This window comes from Colletotrichum acutatum (genome assembly GCF_030867785.1).
Source record: "Colletotrichum acutatum strain CBS 112980 chromosome Unknown BDZ83scaffold_162, whole genome shotgun sequence".
Taxonomy (NCBI): Eukaryota; Fungi; Ascomycota; class Sordariomycetes; order Glomerellales; family Glomerellaceae; genus Colletotrichum; species Colletotrichum acutatum.
Window position 1 is genome coordinate 18,531 of NW_026849156.1, and position 18,536 is coordinate 37,066.

Below are 18,536 nucleotides of genomic sequence, written 5' to 3' on the forward strand. Positions count from 1 at the left end.
AACTTAATACGGATACCCCATTTTAATCATATCCAGATGCTGATCAGCGCGGCTTCTTGTCCAGGACTCCAGGGCCCTAGCATCGCGTGCGAGACTCAAACGTTGAACGGGTATGTAGCCCACTGATCGTTTCTTCCAGAAATACGGAAATACTAAATTTACGGCGCATCGTGGAGTTCTTCGGTGGTGTCCGAAAATCCGAGTTAAGGAATACGTTGTCGCATGGTTGCTCATTGTTCCCTTCCTGCCTTGGCTGTCTCGAGTGAGGTACCTTGAGGTACGGACTCTCTAGCGTGTCTAGGTACCTCCACTATGTAGGCACGGTCTGGTGAGGGCTGGACGTTTGTCCGAGGTACCTACGTTCCATGCCCAAGGCAGGACAGGGCATAGTGGAAACCCTTTGCCCTGGCGAAGAAGACTCTGCGACAATCCAACCAGATCAACCCGAGGTTCTCCAGCGCGGGGTCTACATTCCTGTCCACGGCATCTGTCGTCATTTTGGATGGACATGATTTTGGGTAACTTGTTTCCGCCCTCCTCGGCCCAATTCATCAGTAGGTAGGATGTGAGGTAGATATTCGTATCCGTAGATGCAGATAGCTAGGCACAGGGATTTCTGCGGATACATCGTCACTATTCAAATGTAGAGCGCCTGCCATCAGACACTAATTTCACAAGGTGCAGAACGACATGTTCCCCCTGACGTCCGAGGCAGGGTAATGTGAGGTACAGTAGGTCGACATGGCACCACGCCAACAATCAGGTGGCTTGCCCTGTCAAACAAAAACACTGGAAAAGGAGATTTCATGTCGACCTTGCTCACGAATACTATACATGAGCAACATGGAAAATTCAATATAACCCAACACGTATGTCATGAGCAACGAAGTGGCCATGTCTATTCCTATGTCATCGTATAGTATTGGTAGCTTGGCTGGATATCGCTAGAGGGTTGCCGATTGAAAGCAAGAGGCATACACAAGTAACCTAGAGGCAAGTATGGATACCTAAGGTAACCTAAAGGTAAGGTAGGAAGGTCAGGTAAGGCAAGGCAGGCACGGCAGGTAACCGATAAGCGCCGGGCAAACATAACTTGAAGTCTTGACCAACTTAAGGTAAGGTACCAGAAATTGTAGTTGTAATCCGACTTTCCACCTTCTCAAGTTTTTCCCAGTTCTTCTCCTGTCCTTCTACGGATAAGGTATTGCTCTCCCCGCCCTTCCAAGGTCATTCTTGCTCCCATGCTTCTTTTGCGTGCAGACACACACAGACAACACTCACGCCCGCACACCCGCATCAGACGAGACTGAACGTCTGCCTTCCTTGCTTTGCCTGGTGTGGATACCTCAGCTCCCAAATCATTCTTGCAGGGATTATTCATTGCCGCTCACTCTTGAGTTTCTGTGATTCTTGTTGCGCACACCTTCTCTCTCCCCGCCTGTAACTGCAAACACTCATCAACCATTTGTCGCTGTTTTCTCTCTTTCTCTCTCATTCACTCTTTCTCCGTGCGTCTGACCGCTCGTCTGCTTCGGTGCCTCATCCCCGACAAATTTCCACTTTCGCTTCAGACGGTGCAGCGCTTGCCCTCCTCAGTACCTCGACTCCTGGCCCCCGCTCACTCTCCTCCACTCCCCTTCAACCGTACGGATACCTTATTCTTGTGTGGAAGACTTGGTTGAAGTAGGCAGTGGAGTCGGTGGTTCCCCAGCCCCCCCCCCCTACCTTCCTTACTCCGTACCTACCCTCCCAACCCATCCCATCCCATCCCATCCTAAAAGTGTCCTACCGTACCTGACCTCACTGTTCGGTCCACGTTCTGCCTCTTCCCCTCTCGTGTCGCCAGAGGAGCCGGAAACTGTGCCAGCGCCAGTGTCAGTGTCAGTGCCAGTTCACACAGCGAACCCTCGCAGTGTCACACCCCCGTTTCCTCTCTCCTGCAATGACAACAGCAATCCCGGCCACCACTGATCTGCCAGCACATCCTCCTCCCCAGGCTCCCCTTCCTCTGTCTCGCTCTCAATCTCAATCCCAATCTCAACCATCGACTGCGCACCGCTCCCTCTCCACCCGAACCCGGCCTCCTGTCTCCGCCTCTGGCTCTGGTCCTCCTTTACAGCGTGGCTCCTCCACCTCCAATCAACAACACAACCATCACCAGCGCCGTCACCAATACAGCGCGAGCGAGCAACTTCAATACCGCTCTCACTCTCGACAACCTTCCTCCACCTCCGCCACCGTTCCTGCTGCTGTCGCTTCCGCTGGCTCAGCTGCTTCTCGTTTCGCTCAAGACAGTCTACCACGACATGAGTATGAAACACCACAAGTAGTCCTTCACTCCAAGCGAAACGCCTCAAGCCAACACCCGCCCTCGACAACCCGCGCCGACGCCTCGCGTCCCCAGCGTCAAAGCAGCACCAGATCAAATCATCGATACAATCACGCTGCCGACATGCCCGCGAGCACCGCAGTCGCCAACAACGCCGGGCCTGCTCCTGTCAGCAATCAAGGCGGGCCCGACCCCCGGAGCCCAGGCGCGCCAACCACTTCGAAGCATACGAGTAGATCACGCACCACGATACCAACCCCATCCGGAAAATGGATCTTGGGCAAAACAATCGGTGCCGGTAGCATGGGAAAGGTGAAGCTGGCCCGTAAAGAGGATACAGGCGAGCAGGTATGTTTCTTCCCCCTCCCATGGCCTCTGCCTTGCCTCTCAACCCAACCGTATCGTGCTCGCTAACCCACGCTCCTACCCAATCGCAGGTCGCCTGCAAGATTATTCCCCGTGGCTCAACGGAAGATACGCAACATCAGACGAGAGCGGATAAGGAGAGAGCGGACCAATCTAAGGAGATCAGGACCGCCCGAGAGGCCGCCATCGTCACTCTCTTAAGCCATCCCAACATCTGTGGTATGCGAGACGTTGTGCGCACCAACTACCATTGGTACATGCTCTGCGAGTACGTCAATGGCGGCCAGATGCTTGACTACATCATTTCCCACGGCAAGTTGAAGGAGAAGCAAGCCCGCAAGTTCAGCCGTCAAATCGCCAGCGCTCTCGACTACTGTCACCGGAACAGCATTGTCCACCGAGACCTCAAGATCGAAAATATTCTCATCAGTAAAAATGGAGACATCAAGATCATTGACTTCGGGCTTAGCAATTTGTTTGCTCCACGCGGTCATCTCAAAACCTTTTGCGGCAGCCTTTACTTTGCCGCCCCGGAGTTGCTTCAGGCTAGAGCCTATACCGGGCCCGAGGTTGACGTATGGAGTTTCGGCATTGTTCTTTACGTTTTGGTGTGTGGAAAGGTGCCCTTTGACGACCAGAGCATGCCTGCCCTACACGCCAAGATCAAAAAGGGGTTGGTGGACTACCCAAGTTGGCTTTCGAGTGGTAAGTTGCTCAGACTTATACTGCGTCTGGTCCGTATCTAACATGACGCAGAATGCAAGCACCTGCTATCTCGGATGCTTGTAACGGATCCCAAGCAACGTGCAACCATGCAGGAAGTCATGGTCCACCCGTGGATGACGAAGGGTTACAACAGCCCACTGGACAACGGATTACCTCCACGAGAACCCCTCTCGCTCCCATTGGACTCCGACGTTGTCAACGCCATGACTGGATTCAACTTTGGCTCACCAGACGCCATCAAGGCACAGCTGGAACGGACAATCGAGTCTGAGGATTACCAACGCGCAGTCAAACTTTACCAGCGCGAAAAAGAGCTCCCTCAGCCTGCCAAAGACGTTGAGAAGAAGCGCGGCTTTGGCTTTGACTTTTACAAGAGGAGGAACTCTGGCACCAGTCGTGACACGTTGACGGCTCCTAGTTCCGAGGCTCTCCAGCTCGGCAATGATCCTCTCAACGCGTTCAGTCCGTTGGTTTCAATCTACTATCTGGTACGAGAAAAACAGGATCGCGATCGTGTTGAGAAGAACCCTGGAGCTGCCAGTGCTCATAAGGAGAAGGAGAAGCCTGCAATCCCTGAGATCACACCGCCGCAGGAGGCTCATACCAACTCCTCTACTTACGAAATGCCCGGCGAACGGGTCACGGGCGGCCGTTCTCGTCCTCGCGCAAGGACTCACGGTGAAGATGAAGCCCCCGACGCTGTAAAGAACTCTCAACTTTCGCCAACAACACCCCTTTCTCCAGAGGTGCCGCCCGAGCCACTCCCAAAGAAGGAGAGCACCGCTGCAGGCATCCTCCGTCGCTTCAGTACTCGAAGACGCAGGGATCCGGAAAGGTCCGATAGAGACCGATCTCATCCGCCTGTAGTCCAGGTTCACTCACCCTCCGAGGCCCCTCCTGCACCGATGCCCCGGAAAAGCTTCAGTATACGTCGCGGCAGACGGGAACGAGAAGAACCGGACCCTCTCCCGCTCCGATCCGGTAGCAGTCAGCCACAGCACGGTGATCTTCTTAGCCCTCCCTTATCGGCCGGTGGTCAATCGTCGCGGCGCAAAGGTTTGGGCCGATCTACAAGCGTAAATTCTGCAGACTTGCGTCGCCGTGGGTCGACGCGGACACCGAAGGAGCCACCCCCGACGAGCGGCTCAGACCAATCTACGGCCACCGATCGACCACCGCCCGCGTCTAGAGACAACCAGCAAACACGGGCTGCGTCCATGAGAGCGAAATCACTCGGTCATGCTAGGCGTGAGAGTATTCAACAGCGCAGGCTTCGCCGGGAGGAAGCTCGAGAGGCTAACGTGCCGGAGGAAACGGATCAAGAGCAAGGCGACCAGAGTGGCGTGTCTACTGACAGGCTGGACAGCTCAGACTTGGCTAAGCCCGTTTTCCTCAAAGGCCTGTTTAGCGTTTCAACAACTTCTACCAAGAACGTCACGGAGATTCGGGCGGATATCAAACGGGTGCTCAAGGGCCTAGGGGTCGACTATACCGAGATCAAGGGTGGCTTCTTGTGCAAGCATACACCCAGCATTGACCTCAAGAAAGTACCAGAGGTTCCCGGTAGCCCGGGACAAGCGCCACCAGGTCACAGGAGACGCTTCAGTTTTGGGGCAATCAGAGGTGGCGACCGGGAACGAGAAGACTTGCCAGCAACAGAACGGGGACCGAGTACGCCGCGTGGCTCTGGACGTACTGAGGCAGATCACAGTTACTCCAACTCGGACGTCTCGGTTGACAGTGTCTCGCGTGAAGCGGGAGCATCATCCAGAAGAGTACCCGGTGAGACGAGCACTCACGTTCAGAGTGATCTTGGCGGAAGCATGGTTCTCGAGTTTGAGATATTCATTGTCAAGGTCCCGTTGTTGTCTCTCCACGGAATCCAATTCAAGCGACTGGTGGGAAACACGTGGCAATACAAGAATATGGCCGATCAGGTTTTGAGGGAGCTTCGTCTTTAGATGGGGCGGAAGCGTTCAGCTGAAAAGCGCGGAGAGCATCTGTGGTCAAGGATTAGCTCCGATCTGGGAGCCCGACTTCAGGACACTAGAGCGGGTGGAGGACATCAAGGGCAAACAATCTCATCGTACTACCTTTCTGACCTTTAACTTATTTGTTTTCTTTTCTCGGTCGCCTTGGCGTCAATCGAGGTGTTTTAGTAGCCAACTGCCAATCAGTAAGCAACTTTCGGCCTTGGCGAAGGAACGGCATTACTTGATTAGGTGTCCATTAAGGCATTCGGCGGCGGTTGGGTAATGTCAACTAATTCAATTAGGTGAATGTGTAGAGAGAAGTTTAGAAACGACAATTGTATGTACGTACATGCGTGCACTTGGTTCTTGTGAAAGCAACTGGCCGTATGATTTGCTACTCCATCTACGCTATATCGGTGCTAGGGAAGAGATGATCCAAGTCAGAAGCTATCACTCAGTCATTGGGTGCCGGTAGGCATGAGAAATCCGGAGGCTCCACGAGGAGGGCTACTCAGATTCTGCTGGAAGTGCCTAGCTTAGGACTATGATGTCTTTGCGGACAGGCGCGTCAGACCAGCATGGGCAATGGGCAATGATCATGTCAGGTACCCAAAGCTTCGCGAGGTGCGACATGCTGTTCATGCCTCTCTACGTCGCTGGGCAGACTCAGAAACTTGGAGGCATGACCAGCCAAAGTGACTCCCCTCTATGTTAATTGAATCCATAATACGTACCAAAGAGCCTATTTCAGGACTTGAGCTGCACGGGCAACCCCAAGGTTGAACGCAGAAAGCCATGACGGCAATTTCCGTCCAGTCGTACAAGTCTCCTAGGCACGCCGGTCACAATGAGGCCAGGCGTGAGACTGTCACCTCCTCCTCTCCCACAGGTCTTCTACGTTATGGGATGGAGGTACTTCAGGTTGGCCATGGTAAGGTCATTGGAGGAAGGTAGTATAGCAATCACCTAGCCAATGCTAGTCGCTGTGATATACGTAGTATGTGCCCTTTCATTATAGATTGCCTTCTGCTTTAAGTTAAGGCAAGGTTTGAAAGGCAGCTTAGGTAAGTACACGCCAGTCAGGAGCGGGGAGGTTAAGGTGATTCAAGGTGAGAAAGCATGAGGAAGAGCGGTGGTGCTGACTAACCAGGCCCGATGCTGGTCTAGGTAAGGTAGTTGCGCGCTATTCCATCCATGCCTGCGCATGAGGCACCTGTGTTCCCTGTCTCCAACGCTCTCCTTATGTACACCTAACCTTAGCCTGACTACCGACCAATTACCTAACCCTGTCTGGTCTTGCCTTTCTCTGTGTGCCTCATCCTCTCAACCTTACCTGCCTGGTTTATTGTTCACAACCTCCACCCTGACTGAGTACGCACATTTGTCCCCTCGACCACGAAGCACCCGCCAAACGTTTGAAGTTCGCGCCACCACGAAATCACGACGTCACAACTCTAAGGCCTCTGTACCCATTGCGAATCTGCGATCAAGTCTTCCAACGGCCTCGCGCACAAGAGCCCAAAGCCCAAATCGCCCCTCGCGAAGTTGACATACTCGATCCGCCGCCGCCCGCCGCCCGCCGCCCACACATCAAACACTTCGACGAAGTGCCGCAGCCCATCATCGTTCCTGTTGCTGCAGTGCCAGTCTGAATAGATTTCTCATTAAGAGGCTGCGATAGAAATAACTGGCTGCGATCGGTGCAGCGGCTTCCCTCGTTTCAACACCACACATATTTTCGTCGATCACATACTCTGTGAAGCACACGGATCTGGGATTCGAAGATGATGCCCGCTCAGCACGTTTACGGACACCATCAGTTTAATCCACAGACTGACTCGGCATGGATGCATCAGCAGTCTAATCAACACCACCATGCTCAGCAAGCTGCTGCTGCTGCCGCTTCTGCGGTACAGCAACAGCAGCAACAGCAGCAGCAACAGCAACAGCAGCAACAGCAGCAGCAGCAGCAGCAGCAGCAGCAGCACTACAATAGACTTGCTAGTGGGCATTCTGCGGTTCCGTCTCTTGGCAATGCGCATGCCCCGGAAGGCGGCCACGACAATATATCCGAGGACAATCGAAGAACAATGGCTTACATTGCTGATCTGCTGAGCGAGAGCACCCGCGAGGCGGCCCTTCTGGAGCTGAGCAAGAAGCGAGAACAGGTTCCCGAGCTTGCGCTCATATTGTGGCATTCGTTCGGTAAGCTTTCATGCCTAGAGACCAGTGTGATTGACGCATACTAAACCCATGCAGGAGTCATGACATCGCTGCTGCAGGAGATCATCTCGGTCTACACTCTCCTGAACCCTTCACAACTCACTGCCGCGGCTTCCAACAGGGTATGCAACGCGCTAGCACTTCTTCAGTGTGTTGCCTCCCACAATGATACGCGCACGTTGTTTCTGAATGGTACGCCATCCAGGTGATTTCCTTCAACCTTACCTGTCCATGAGCTCACATTTCCTAGCCCACATCCCTTTATTCCTGTATCCCTTCCTCAACACGACCTCTAAATCGAGACCGTTCGAATACCTACGTCTGACGTCGCTAGGCGTCATTGGCGCCCTCGTCAAGAACGATTCTTCCGAGGTCATCAACTTTCTGCTCACCACAGAGATCATTCCTCTTTGCCTACGTATTATGGAGACAGGCTCAGAGCTGAGCAAAACTGTGGCGATTTTCATTGTGCAAAAGATCTTATTGGACGATAATGGGCTCAACTACATCTGCGCTACCTACGAACGCTTTTACGCGGTGGGCACTGTCCTCAGCAACATGGTTGCTCAGCTCGTCGAGCAGCAAACGGCTCGGCTTCTCAAGCACGTTGTCAGATGCTTTCTCCGGTAAGTTCCCCGAGATAAGTCGATTGTTTCCAGCCTCTCGCTAATGCCGCATAGATTGAGTGACAACGCGCGCGCGCGTGAGGCTCTGCGCCAGTGCCTTCCGGAGCCCCTCCGAGATGCGACGTTTTCTTCAGTCCTTAGAGATGACGCTGCGACCAAGAGATGTTTGGCCCAGCTCCTTATAAATCTGTCAGACAATGTCGTCGAACCGGCCCAAGGGGGGCACCCTGGCCTTTGAGGCTAAGGACACCTGACATATTGTAAACGTTCTGGGGCCAACATAGACTCATGCATAACTCGGCGACTTGGAGGTCAGTGATTTCATCGGAAAACGCAAAGCATCGTAGACGTATTGATACCCGCTTTCTCTGCCCAGATGGGGGCATATCAGGCTGATCTGGGATGCATCTTCAACTTGCGCGGACTCTCTTTCTCTCTTTCTCTCTTCATATGTAGCATCGAAAAGGCGGGGGGCAAAAGCAAGGGTTTCTTTTCTCGTTCGGTATCGGCGATGGGGTTGTGTCATTTTGATTATACGGTAAGGAGCAGGCGGACCTGGAACTGGCGCCGGAGGCTGGGGATGACGTCTCGGGCTTTATGGACACGGCCCAAAGATTTCTGTTGCTAACATACTTCCTATCCGGGGTCGCGCATGGTAGTGTTGGCTTCAGTCGGGCGGTATACTTGTATGAACTGTTCTTCTTGGCAGTGTGGTGTAGGTTGCCATGCTATATGGCTCGACCTACTTGTGTATGTGTAAAGGGTCAGGTCCATGAATCCAATTTTTCCAACTCATCGTCTGTTCTCCAATGATGCTTTCCAATGCTCTCTGCCTGGTGAGGTGAATGATGTACCCGTCGGATATGACGATGTCTCTGGCCACTATCGTTTAGTTTCCTAGCCATGCTAGCTCAAATAGTTGCAGGATAGCAGGACAGCTATGCCGGGGAGAGGAAGACGTAACATGCGGTGAACCACAGACCCAGGCACTCCTAGTTGATTTTGGATGCATGATGAAGGCTTTCTGGCCGTAGCCACAGACAGTTCTGCTAGTTGTTACACGCTGGGAACGTCAGCAGCGATGTCGCGGGCCGCTTAGGTGTATCCTACTCTGGTCTTAGCAATTCAGTGCAGCACGACTCACCTCGGTGCCTGCAAAAGTCAAGTCGTCACTCCCTCGCCGTAGAGAAGGCACGTCAAGGTAAGGAAGACCCTCCGTCAAGGCAAGCATTTTTAATACCTTGCCTCTTCCTTTCTTCTCTCTCTTCTGTTCCCCTTCTTTCAACCTCGCAAGCGCGTAAGCAAATCTTGACACGAATAATCTTTTAGTCATTAACATCATGTCCCAGCATTCAAATCACGGTAACGCTTTCCACAGCCCCTATAGCTCCCCTAGAGGCTTTTAATAAGCTCAAAGCCAACACCAAGAGCGAGTTCGATACTCTCCGAAAGACCATCGAAACGTTTATAGGCGGTGTCAACGAGATACCAAGAACATTCGGACTCTATGCGAGATCCTCCCGACGTTACACGAGACGGTCAACAGGCTCAGCCGAGATATCAATCACATAGCACGAGTTACAAATCATTATACATCTACCAAGCTCGTCTTCCCTTCCAATATTCTTCACTAAACATTCACTAATAACAACATACAATGAGACAAACGAAATAAGGCGCAAGGCACACTTTGATATAGTTAACCAGTTCGGACTCCAAGCAGAACGCCATTGCTAAGGTTTGGCGACGATAATGTGCCCAACGTCAGGCAATATCAGTGGCCGTGATCCAGGTCCAAGGCGACAGGTCTCTATGTAGGGAAAATCTATAGCCTCTTAAAACACCTGTTCTTATATCCTTAACCTTATTACCAAAGCTACCCAACGTCGATCTACTAGACCTCCTCGTATACACAAACCAAAGCTCGGGATAACAAGAATAAGAAAGACAGTCAAGACAAAAACGATAACAAAAATATTAATGACAGTAGGGATAGGAGGGATAGGCTGTGTTATGGAGACACTACGTACTTCCAGCATCCGCAGGTACTACTTGCATTCAGACGTTCATCATGCGTTTCTAACGTCCAGTGATTCTGTCCAAATTGAGGTTCCAGTGACGAGATGATGGATATTTTCTCGGCCGTCACTTTGATTGGAACTTGGAAACCAGAATTTGGGGGTCAGATGGAGCGACGAGGAGACAGACAAGAACTCGAAAATGAATGCCCGCTACTCTGCACAATGGCTCATGAGGTTTACATGCCCCGTATCTATGGAAGGTCACCCTCGGGCAAATAGGATATTTCAAATACTTGATTGGGGCCATATGATCCTTACACTTCTCGGACGTATGCTGACCCCTTGGAGGAGGCGTGGAGGATTCCGTCAGCCCTACGGCACAACGTGTTCCCAATAGAGTTCTGAGGTAACCCAGCCACCAAAGACATGGTCCAGGAAACCGGGCCTTCCAATCATATAGTCTGATCCGTTTACCTCCCCAGGGACGTCAGGGGCCTCTTGGTAGCGGGAAGAAGACCTTCGCAGAGGTGACCCTCTGGGCGTGAGAAATCAATATATCGCGTGTTGATCAATCATGACAACAAGTTCAATATTCTATGATGCTACTTATCACAGCAGAACGCCAGCAGCTAAAGTTCTTTGCGCCGGCAGAGGTGTCCTCACGGTTCACATCACCTTCTCCTAGAAGTCAACTCTTAAGAAGCACCAGACTCCAGATCGCAGTGTTCGATGGGTAGTCATGCGCGGATAGCCAGGAGGGCGAATTTGTATTCCCGCCTGCCTTAGTTGGGACTGTACAACGCAGCAAAGCTGAAATCAGAGGAGGCCCTTCCGAGGCAGAGCGGGAGATGATGGCCAACGAATGGCCCTCGGTCAACCCGACAAGTCCAGCATACGCCTGAAGCATAGTAGATGCCCTCATTTCTCACATGGGGTCTGGAGTATACCTGTTGACGCGGATAGGCCGAAGGGGCCATGTGAAGCGAAGAGTGTATGGAGTTTCGTTCGGGGGCCTCGGGGGCCTTTTGTGAGCCAAGCTCCCATTGGAGGCGAGTACGAAGACGTTATAGAGTATCAGCGGAAGGATTGATCGTCACCGTTATCACGGGGCAGCGGGGGCATGCCTGGACCAGTGTGCGCGTCGTGAGTGCGTGTCGGGCACGCGCGAGTATCAAGTTATAGAAAGCAAGGGGCAGAGCAAGAGGGCCAGTCATTCGACAACTAGCATGAAAGGCAAAGTCTCTGAGATTGAGCGAAAGACTAGTCAGAGGCTTACAAAATCAGCCTTAAAATACACTTCCAATCATCTGCTGGAGCCTGGCGCTCCTCCACGCGGGTTATGTCGGGCTCAAAACCGATGACCAACTCGAAATGGATGCATATTCCGAACCCCAAGGTATTTATGGTTGATTCGTCGCCACGCACGGAGGAAGGCAGCATGTTTCGTGTATTCACGATTGCTCGAGGGTGAAGTAGACGAGGCTCGGGCGGAGATGGTTGTGGCAGCAGCAGCGGTAGCGGCAGCGGCAGCGACGATGGGCCTGCAGCTACCTACCTTGGGTGATGTAAACTCCGCCGCACTTCCGTCGTGGATTCAAGCCATTGGCAACTCGTGCCTGCGTATTGGGGTCCAAAACGGACGGACCACGAGAACGTGTGACACAAAAGATGGGAGTAAAGCTAAGAATGGCTGACGCTATTTGCCAGCCCTACGAGCTTGCGTCTCATTTTCCGTGACAAATCCAACGGGCCTGGCTCACTTTCATCTTCGTCGAATGACCAGAGGCGGAAACGATGCCTTGTGTCCCGCCTCGAGTCTGCTGCCTGATATGCGTAAGGCGGCCACGTCGTTCATTGGGCTGCATTGTAGCAAGAAGCAGAATTTGATGCACCTCGAGTTCTTTAGATGCCAATGTGGTGAGTGTCATGCCAGTCAATGGGCAATTATGAATCATTTCGACTAAGAGCCTACTAGTGAGTCAACTGCAAGCTTTCTCTAAAGAAACGGGACAGCGTCTACTGTATTGAGGCAATGTGATGGGTACTCGGTAGATGGGTTCAAGGTCAAGTAGAGATTTGAGTTGGATGGTGTAGTTGACTGTGAGACAAGTGTTTGTAGCCCGTTGATACGGTACTGATTCAGCTAGTACAAAAACGGACACCGTTCTGTCGCGTCGCACAAAACGGTATGGGGCTCTAAGGTGCTGAGCAAGGCGCAGCGCGGGTGCAGGTTCACTTGCAGTTGCAGGTAGGTAGCGCAACGTGCAGGTGAGGTGCAGAGCGGGTGCGGGTGTGAGGTGGAGCGGAGAAGCAATGGAAGGTAGGTACGTATTGAATCCGTACGAAAGTACGGAGACTGAGAGACGAGAATGGTGCAGGGGTCGTCGCGCCCAGTCCTTTTCTGTACCTTAGCTCATTGCAGTCCAGACCCCTGTCTTCCGCCTTTTCACCACCAAAGCTCGAGGAAGCACACCAAAATCTGGCGGGAATTGGCGGTGGCTCGTCCTGGTCGAATTTCGGAAGGGGGGAAAAGATGGCCGCGACCTGATTGGCTAATATGCCGTTAATCCGGACATAGCGGATTGAATGCCCCCCCGCCCCCCCTCTTCTGGCCTCTGCAGTCGTACCTGAGGTTCCTCACCTTGGCCTCATATTCCATATTCCGTCATTTCGTACACACTCGGCTCTACCTTTTACCACATCACACACTTATGTAGGTGATTTGTAGGTAGGGCGAGGCAAAGCAAGGCAAGGCAAGGTGCAATAGCGAGAATGGGTTGTATCCGTAACCCGTGAGTCCGCTGGCATAGGTACGCCGTTGAAGCTCAATTTGTCACAATGGGCCATGCAACCACTCAGTCAATAGGTAGGTATCAGCAGTTGTCTGGATCGGTGGATGCCTGCCCGTACGGATACAATGCGATGGGGTCCATCGTCATGTTCTCCCTGCCCTTGTGTCACCGGCCATCACTGACTGCTATGATATTTTGTTGCCCATGAGAGGCGGCCGCTCGACGACGTTGCACGCGCAGACAAGACGATATACGCGATTGGCCATATCGCACTAACATACGGATACCCTTACGAAGATACCTTGCCTGACTATCCTGACAGACATGGATACAGATTGGGACGCATTTGCATTCATCGTTACCCATACGCACCTGAACCCCAACTGCAGTACCGGCACAACGACCCTGCGTGTCCCGCACTAGTGGCCGATTTTCTTTGCGATCGGGGGCCATGAACGACAAACAACAACGGCACGATGGGTCCCCTTTCGCCGCACAGCCGCCCAGAGGCACAGGAAGAAACAGCCACGAGTTCGTAGCCACGTCTTGCCGGCAGCCGTCCTGGTGCGAGTTGGGTGCAGAGAGATAGAGTACACCCAGGCATGGAGAAGAAGAAGAAGAAGCAGATGCCCCGAGAAGAACCGAGAGTAGAAGATCACCTCGGGCCTTCTCCCTCAGAGCGGCACCCATTGCCTAGTCCCGGTGTGACTCTTCATGATACGGGCCAGCCACGTGTAGCCTATAGGCACGAACGGATGAACCGCATCAGGGTTCCGAGTCCTGCAACATTTCCATCATGTTGTTGATAGCCAACCCAGACCACCAACTGCCCAAGGGGAGTTTTCACTACAAACTCTGTATGCGTTGACAATTACTATTGCCCGCCACTCCGGAACCTCAGTGCAGATCACAAGGCTCTCGCAGTCACTAGCTTTTGTGCCCATTGTTGTTTCACACCCGTCTGCTGAGCCGCAGTGGCACTGCTGTTGAGACAGGCGAACATTGCGTTTCATCTCTCTGCCGATTCACAATGTGACGACACACGCCGGGCGTTGTTGATTTGGAGGGATGATGACTAGTCAAAAGTGTTTGCCTGCACAAATCTTGACCAGGCGAGGCTACGGATAGGTACCATCCAAATGATCCAATGCTTCCAGGTTGTGTATTGTGGCGCCACCACCGCCGGCGCCGGGAGCCTCCGACGTTACAACGTCTGCGTCGGTGTTTGTCCCCTGGTAAATCCAAACACCGAGTCACTAGGATGAATCAAACATATTGTCTTATCAAACACCGTCTTATTGATATTCTCGTCCAAGGGCACGTATGGATACTACTGTTTCAATCGCTGTTTAGCCCTGGAGGTATGCTTGCCTCTCGTTTCCATCGCTAGATGAGATGTAAATGAGCAAGAAACCGACAAGAAATGGCGCACTCCCTTATTCTGGCTTGTCGAGACACCTAGATTCATCAACGAGTGGCTTGCGGGTATGCACATCTTCATGGTGAGGATATCAGCGTGTGATGCGCAGGTGACATTATGGATGTCTCTGTGCGGGAAGGACATTTCGGTCGATCATCACGAAGGTACGTAGGTATGTACTGGCATAAGGTGGTCAAGGTGGTGTATGCGTACTTCCATGCGTACCTACTAGATTACAAAGCATGTGCTGTTGCTCAATTCGGCCGAGGGCTGCTGCGGGCGTTGCCGTCCAAGATGCGCCTAAGAAAGCGATGACAGATTGTACGTCGTATCTACTCCGTAGAGCTCCAAGAAGAGATACATAGAGGATCGCAGCGTCTGAAGAAATGTCTATCCGTACTTGCGGAGTTTAGACAAGGCCTTGGTCGGGAGACGGGATGAAGCAGCGGGACTCGGGGAAGGTCGGACAGCTAGGCGTGAGGTGGCAGGGTGCCTGAACAGCGGGCGGCTCTCGGATAGGCAAATTACGGTACGGATACCTCGACCGAGTGCGTGTTTTGCTACAGTGAACGAGGTACCTGCCTCCCTCACCTTGGCAGCAGCGTGTCACATTCACAGCCTCCTGGAGTCCTGGGCCCGCGCGGGCAGGGTGATGGTGTTCGTACCTTAGGTATTCCGTACCTCGTACCGTTATGCAGGCAAGACAAGGTACCTAGCCTGCAAGCGAGAAAGGTTGAGGTTACACAAGCTCTTGAAGCAAACAGACCAATCAACTACGCCCCATGGCCCTTCCTTCAGCCCTACGACCCCTCGTTTTCTGGCGGCGTCACCGAAAGCTTGGCATCTGCAGTCTGCACCCAAGCTCCTCTGACCCCGCCTGGTGGTCTCCTGGTCTCTCCGCCTCTTGCTTCAACTTGCTCCCATTTCCCATCTGCCTCACCCCAGTCCAGGAACTTCTTCAAGCCCTGTGTAACCTGCTTCCTCCGCCTTTTCCCCTCCCTGCTTCCTCGTCATCCACCCTTCGCGTCGGCTGTGCGCGCGTAGGTACAAGCTACACTAGTTTGTTCCGTACTCTTCTGCTTTGTCGGCCCCGTTGTGTAACAATCTCGTTTCTTCCATGGAAACATTCCCTCGCTTCTCTTTACCTGTCGTCTCACACCCCCCGGGACAACACAGCAAACCCAAGCGAATCATCAGCTTCACAAACGTAGTGTAAGACAACTCGCTCCCCTGCCAGGCCACACCAGGCCCGGGGTCGGCCCCGATTCCCCATTGTCTCGCCCGTTCGTTCCCCCCTCTTATCGAGTACTTACCTACAGGCTACACGCACAAGATTTCACGAGGGGAGTCTGATGCTGCAGCAAGTCGATGCACGAACAAAAGACCCTGTATGCTCTGCGCATCATTGTCAACGAAACCTCTTGTGACCAGCACGTCCCATGCTGCTTTGGGAAATTTCAATTAGATAGCTACACCGCCAGAATCCCGAATCTACGACGTGGACGCATGTCATGTCTTGTACGTATAGAAAACGCCGTTGATTATGCCTTGCAGCTAGCTGTCTTGACGGAACGGCGGTGCAGCTCCCTCTCCTCCGTGCATGCCGGCCACATACGCCCGGATCTCGGGGTGACTGCGGCGCGACCGGTACATCCACCGCATCGTAAGCGATGTTGAAGGCAATTACCTCTCCAAATAGGTAGTCATCCCAATTTCCCCATGGCTTATGGAAGCTAGCCCTACGGGCATCCGTCTGGCAATTAAGCATCTCACTGGCGCATCAGATGGCGCGCCAGTGAGGTACGTCACTGGTGGAGTTGCCATGTTCCCGCAAGCAGGTCAAGTCAAGGTCCATGGATGACTACTTTGTCATCACTGGAACTTTTTGTGACTACAGGGCGTAGCAGACATGATACAGCAGGAATTTGGTTTTGCAGTCAGAGCATGGTAGGCGATAACCAAGCCACGTCTGTCCCGGATTTCACGGAGCCGATAACTATGTGAACCTACCGTATAGGTAAGGTAGACTAGAGACAGGGTGCTCAGAGGCTGGAGTTGTATTGACATAGGCAGAACTTTGGGTACTTTGGAAGTCTGGGTACTACGACTGGTGCGTCGTGTCTTGGGGTTGAGTGAGGATTCCCATTGGCTCAGAGCACGAGTTACCGTATCGAGACAAGCTCACAAGACGACGAAACAAATACCTTGGGGATACGCAGCAATTACGCCGTACGCACTTTTGGCACCCCAGCCCGGCCGTTGTCGTCTGATTACCAATCATGGAGCTTCCAAAATCCTCTCGCGGGCGCTGAGCCGTCCATAGCGCGACATGGACGATTCCCCCAGAGGTCCCTTGCCTTGTTGCTCCTGTTGAGATTGAGATAATGGCGGTCAGATTAGCAGCAGGCCAAAAAGACGGCGTCGTTTCTTGTTCTCTCGAGTCTCGCGGAGTGCTGATCTGTGGATTACTTAAGCACAGACCAGTGAGAGAGATACTCGCTACATTGCTTGACCCAAATAGGCAAACCCTTTTCCCGGGGGACCTGAGGGGTGGTGGCTCAAGCCTCAAATGATGTATAGCGACACACCCCTTGTCCTCGATCCCTCTGGCGTTGCTTTCAACTGGTGATTAAGGTAGGACGCGACTCCCAACGCCCTGGGTTTTGGAACCGACAAGGCGAGGGTGCGGCGTATTATCCGTCATGATTCCAAGGCAATCGCAATCTGCAAACGTCGTGAGTGTGACATCGCGACTCCAAGCACGGACACACAAGAAAAAGCACAGGCATCACTGCAGTCCCCTCCCTTCCCTTCCGCTCTGTGAGGTTGTTCAAACTTTCAGTCATGGTTGGCAAGGGTAGGGATTCCACATCGTCAAGTGTAATTCCTACCTATCCACCATGATGGGGTTTCCTCCCAGTGGGCTTTAATCGCAACCATCCATGGGATGGCATCTCTCTACCCGCAACTCTGTACGAAGTACGAATACCCCCAGCTTCCATCCTTCCCTTTCAGCCTCCAGGGGGGAGGGGGGGCAGTCCGCCCTGCACTGCAAAATATGCCCAGATCAAGCAGCCAAATAGGGGCATCCTCCAATCCACTTTCTCGATTCACCGCCGCAAAGAACCTTCATCCATGATCCAACATCGAGAGAATGGACCTGGGCTGAGGAGATTTGCTGCTCAGCCATGACAAGCGAAGCGGAGCCTAAAGACCAACCGACCACCGGTCGGTCCCAGGCAGCAGTATAATGGCCTTGGAAATTGCCTATCCAGATTTTCAACAACATATTGTTTTCCAAAAACTTTTTTACCAATAACGAATATTTACCGAGGGCCAGCAAACACGCCATGTCTCCATTATTCGCCTACCGTACCCTGTCTCTGATTCCTGCATACCAGTTCTGGTACCCAGTGAATTTGTGATTGGGGCAGTGATTGCGCTGCCACTATTACTTCGTACTCTCCGTGTGACTTGTGACCGACCGGGCGTGATGATGATGATGATGATGATGATGATGATGATGATGATGATGATGATGATGATGATGATGATGGTGTATCGCAGTGGCCAAGGCAAGCAAAGCAAGCAAAAGGAGGAGAGATATTACCTTGCGATTCTTAATCAAACTATTCTCGATTGTTACCATCCTATGTTCCCATTTTGTAACCTGCGGTTTGGCGATTTCGTGGTTTGCGGTTCACGGTTATTCAGCGTTGCATGGACCGCAGCAGCAGAAACGAAAGAAACGCTGCGCTGCCCTGTCCTTTGGCTTCGACCCCGGACAGTGGAGGCCCCACGCAACAAATGCGAGCCGGCCAGTCGCAGCCATTCGTCCCCGCTTGCTGTGGGTCTCGGAACCCTGACGACCGTCACGACCCCCCGGGGGCGTCCCCCTTCCCCCCCTGGCTTTAGTGTACTGGGCCCCGATCGACTCCGGAGCTTTGAAGCGGACGGGAAAGGACGACTCCTACGGACTACTACGCTATGGAGTACCTGCCAACCTGCCATCTGCCACCTGGTGCCCTGTGCTCTGCTCTGCTTGTGCTTGTGCTTGTGG

At 52.9% G+C, this 18,536-nt stretch overlaps 3 protein-coding genes across 3 annotated transcripts; 2 read left to right on the top strand and 1 right to left on the bottom strand.

Annotated features, from left to right (window-relative positions):
- Positions 1-1,942: 1,942 nt before the first annotated feature.
- Positions 1,943-5,382, top strand: BDZ83DRAFT_757369 (uncharacterized protein; the record flags this gene model as incomplete). Its single annotated transcript, XM_060514889.1, has 3 exons — positions 1,943-2,677; positions 2,767-3,400; positions 3,452-5,382. The coding sequence occupies 3 exons, from the start codon at positions 1,943-1,945 to the stop codon at positions 5,380-5,382; spliced, it is 3,300 nt and encodes a 1,099-aa protein (XP_060359019.1).
- Positions 5,383-7,178: 1,796 nt separating this feature from the next.
- Positions 7,179-8,481, top strand: BDZ83DRAFT_757370 (cell differentiation family protein; the record flags this gene model as incomplete). The annotated part of the gene is made up of 4 exons (XM_060514890.1): positions 7,179-7,599; positions 7,654-7,809; positions 7,868-8,243; positions 8,298-8,481. The coding sequence occupies 4 exons, from the start codon at positions 7,179-7,181 to the stop codon at positions 8,479-8,481; spliced, it is 1,137 nt and encodes a 378-aa protein (XP_060359020.1).
- A 4,460-nt stretch (positions 8,482-12,941) lies between these two features.
- On the bottom strand, positions 12,942-13,975 carry BDZ83DRAFT_120944 (uncharacterized protein). Its single transcript, XM_060501147.1, has one exon. It carries the CDS (start codon positions 13,744-13,746, stop codon positions 13,222-13,224), a length of 525 nt encoding a protein of 174 aa, XP_060359021.1. The 5' UTR covers positions 13,747-13,975; the 3' UTR covers positions 12,942-13,221.
- Positions 13,976-18,536: the final 4,561 nt, after the last annotated feature.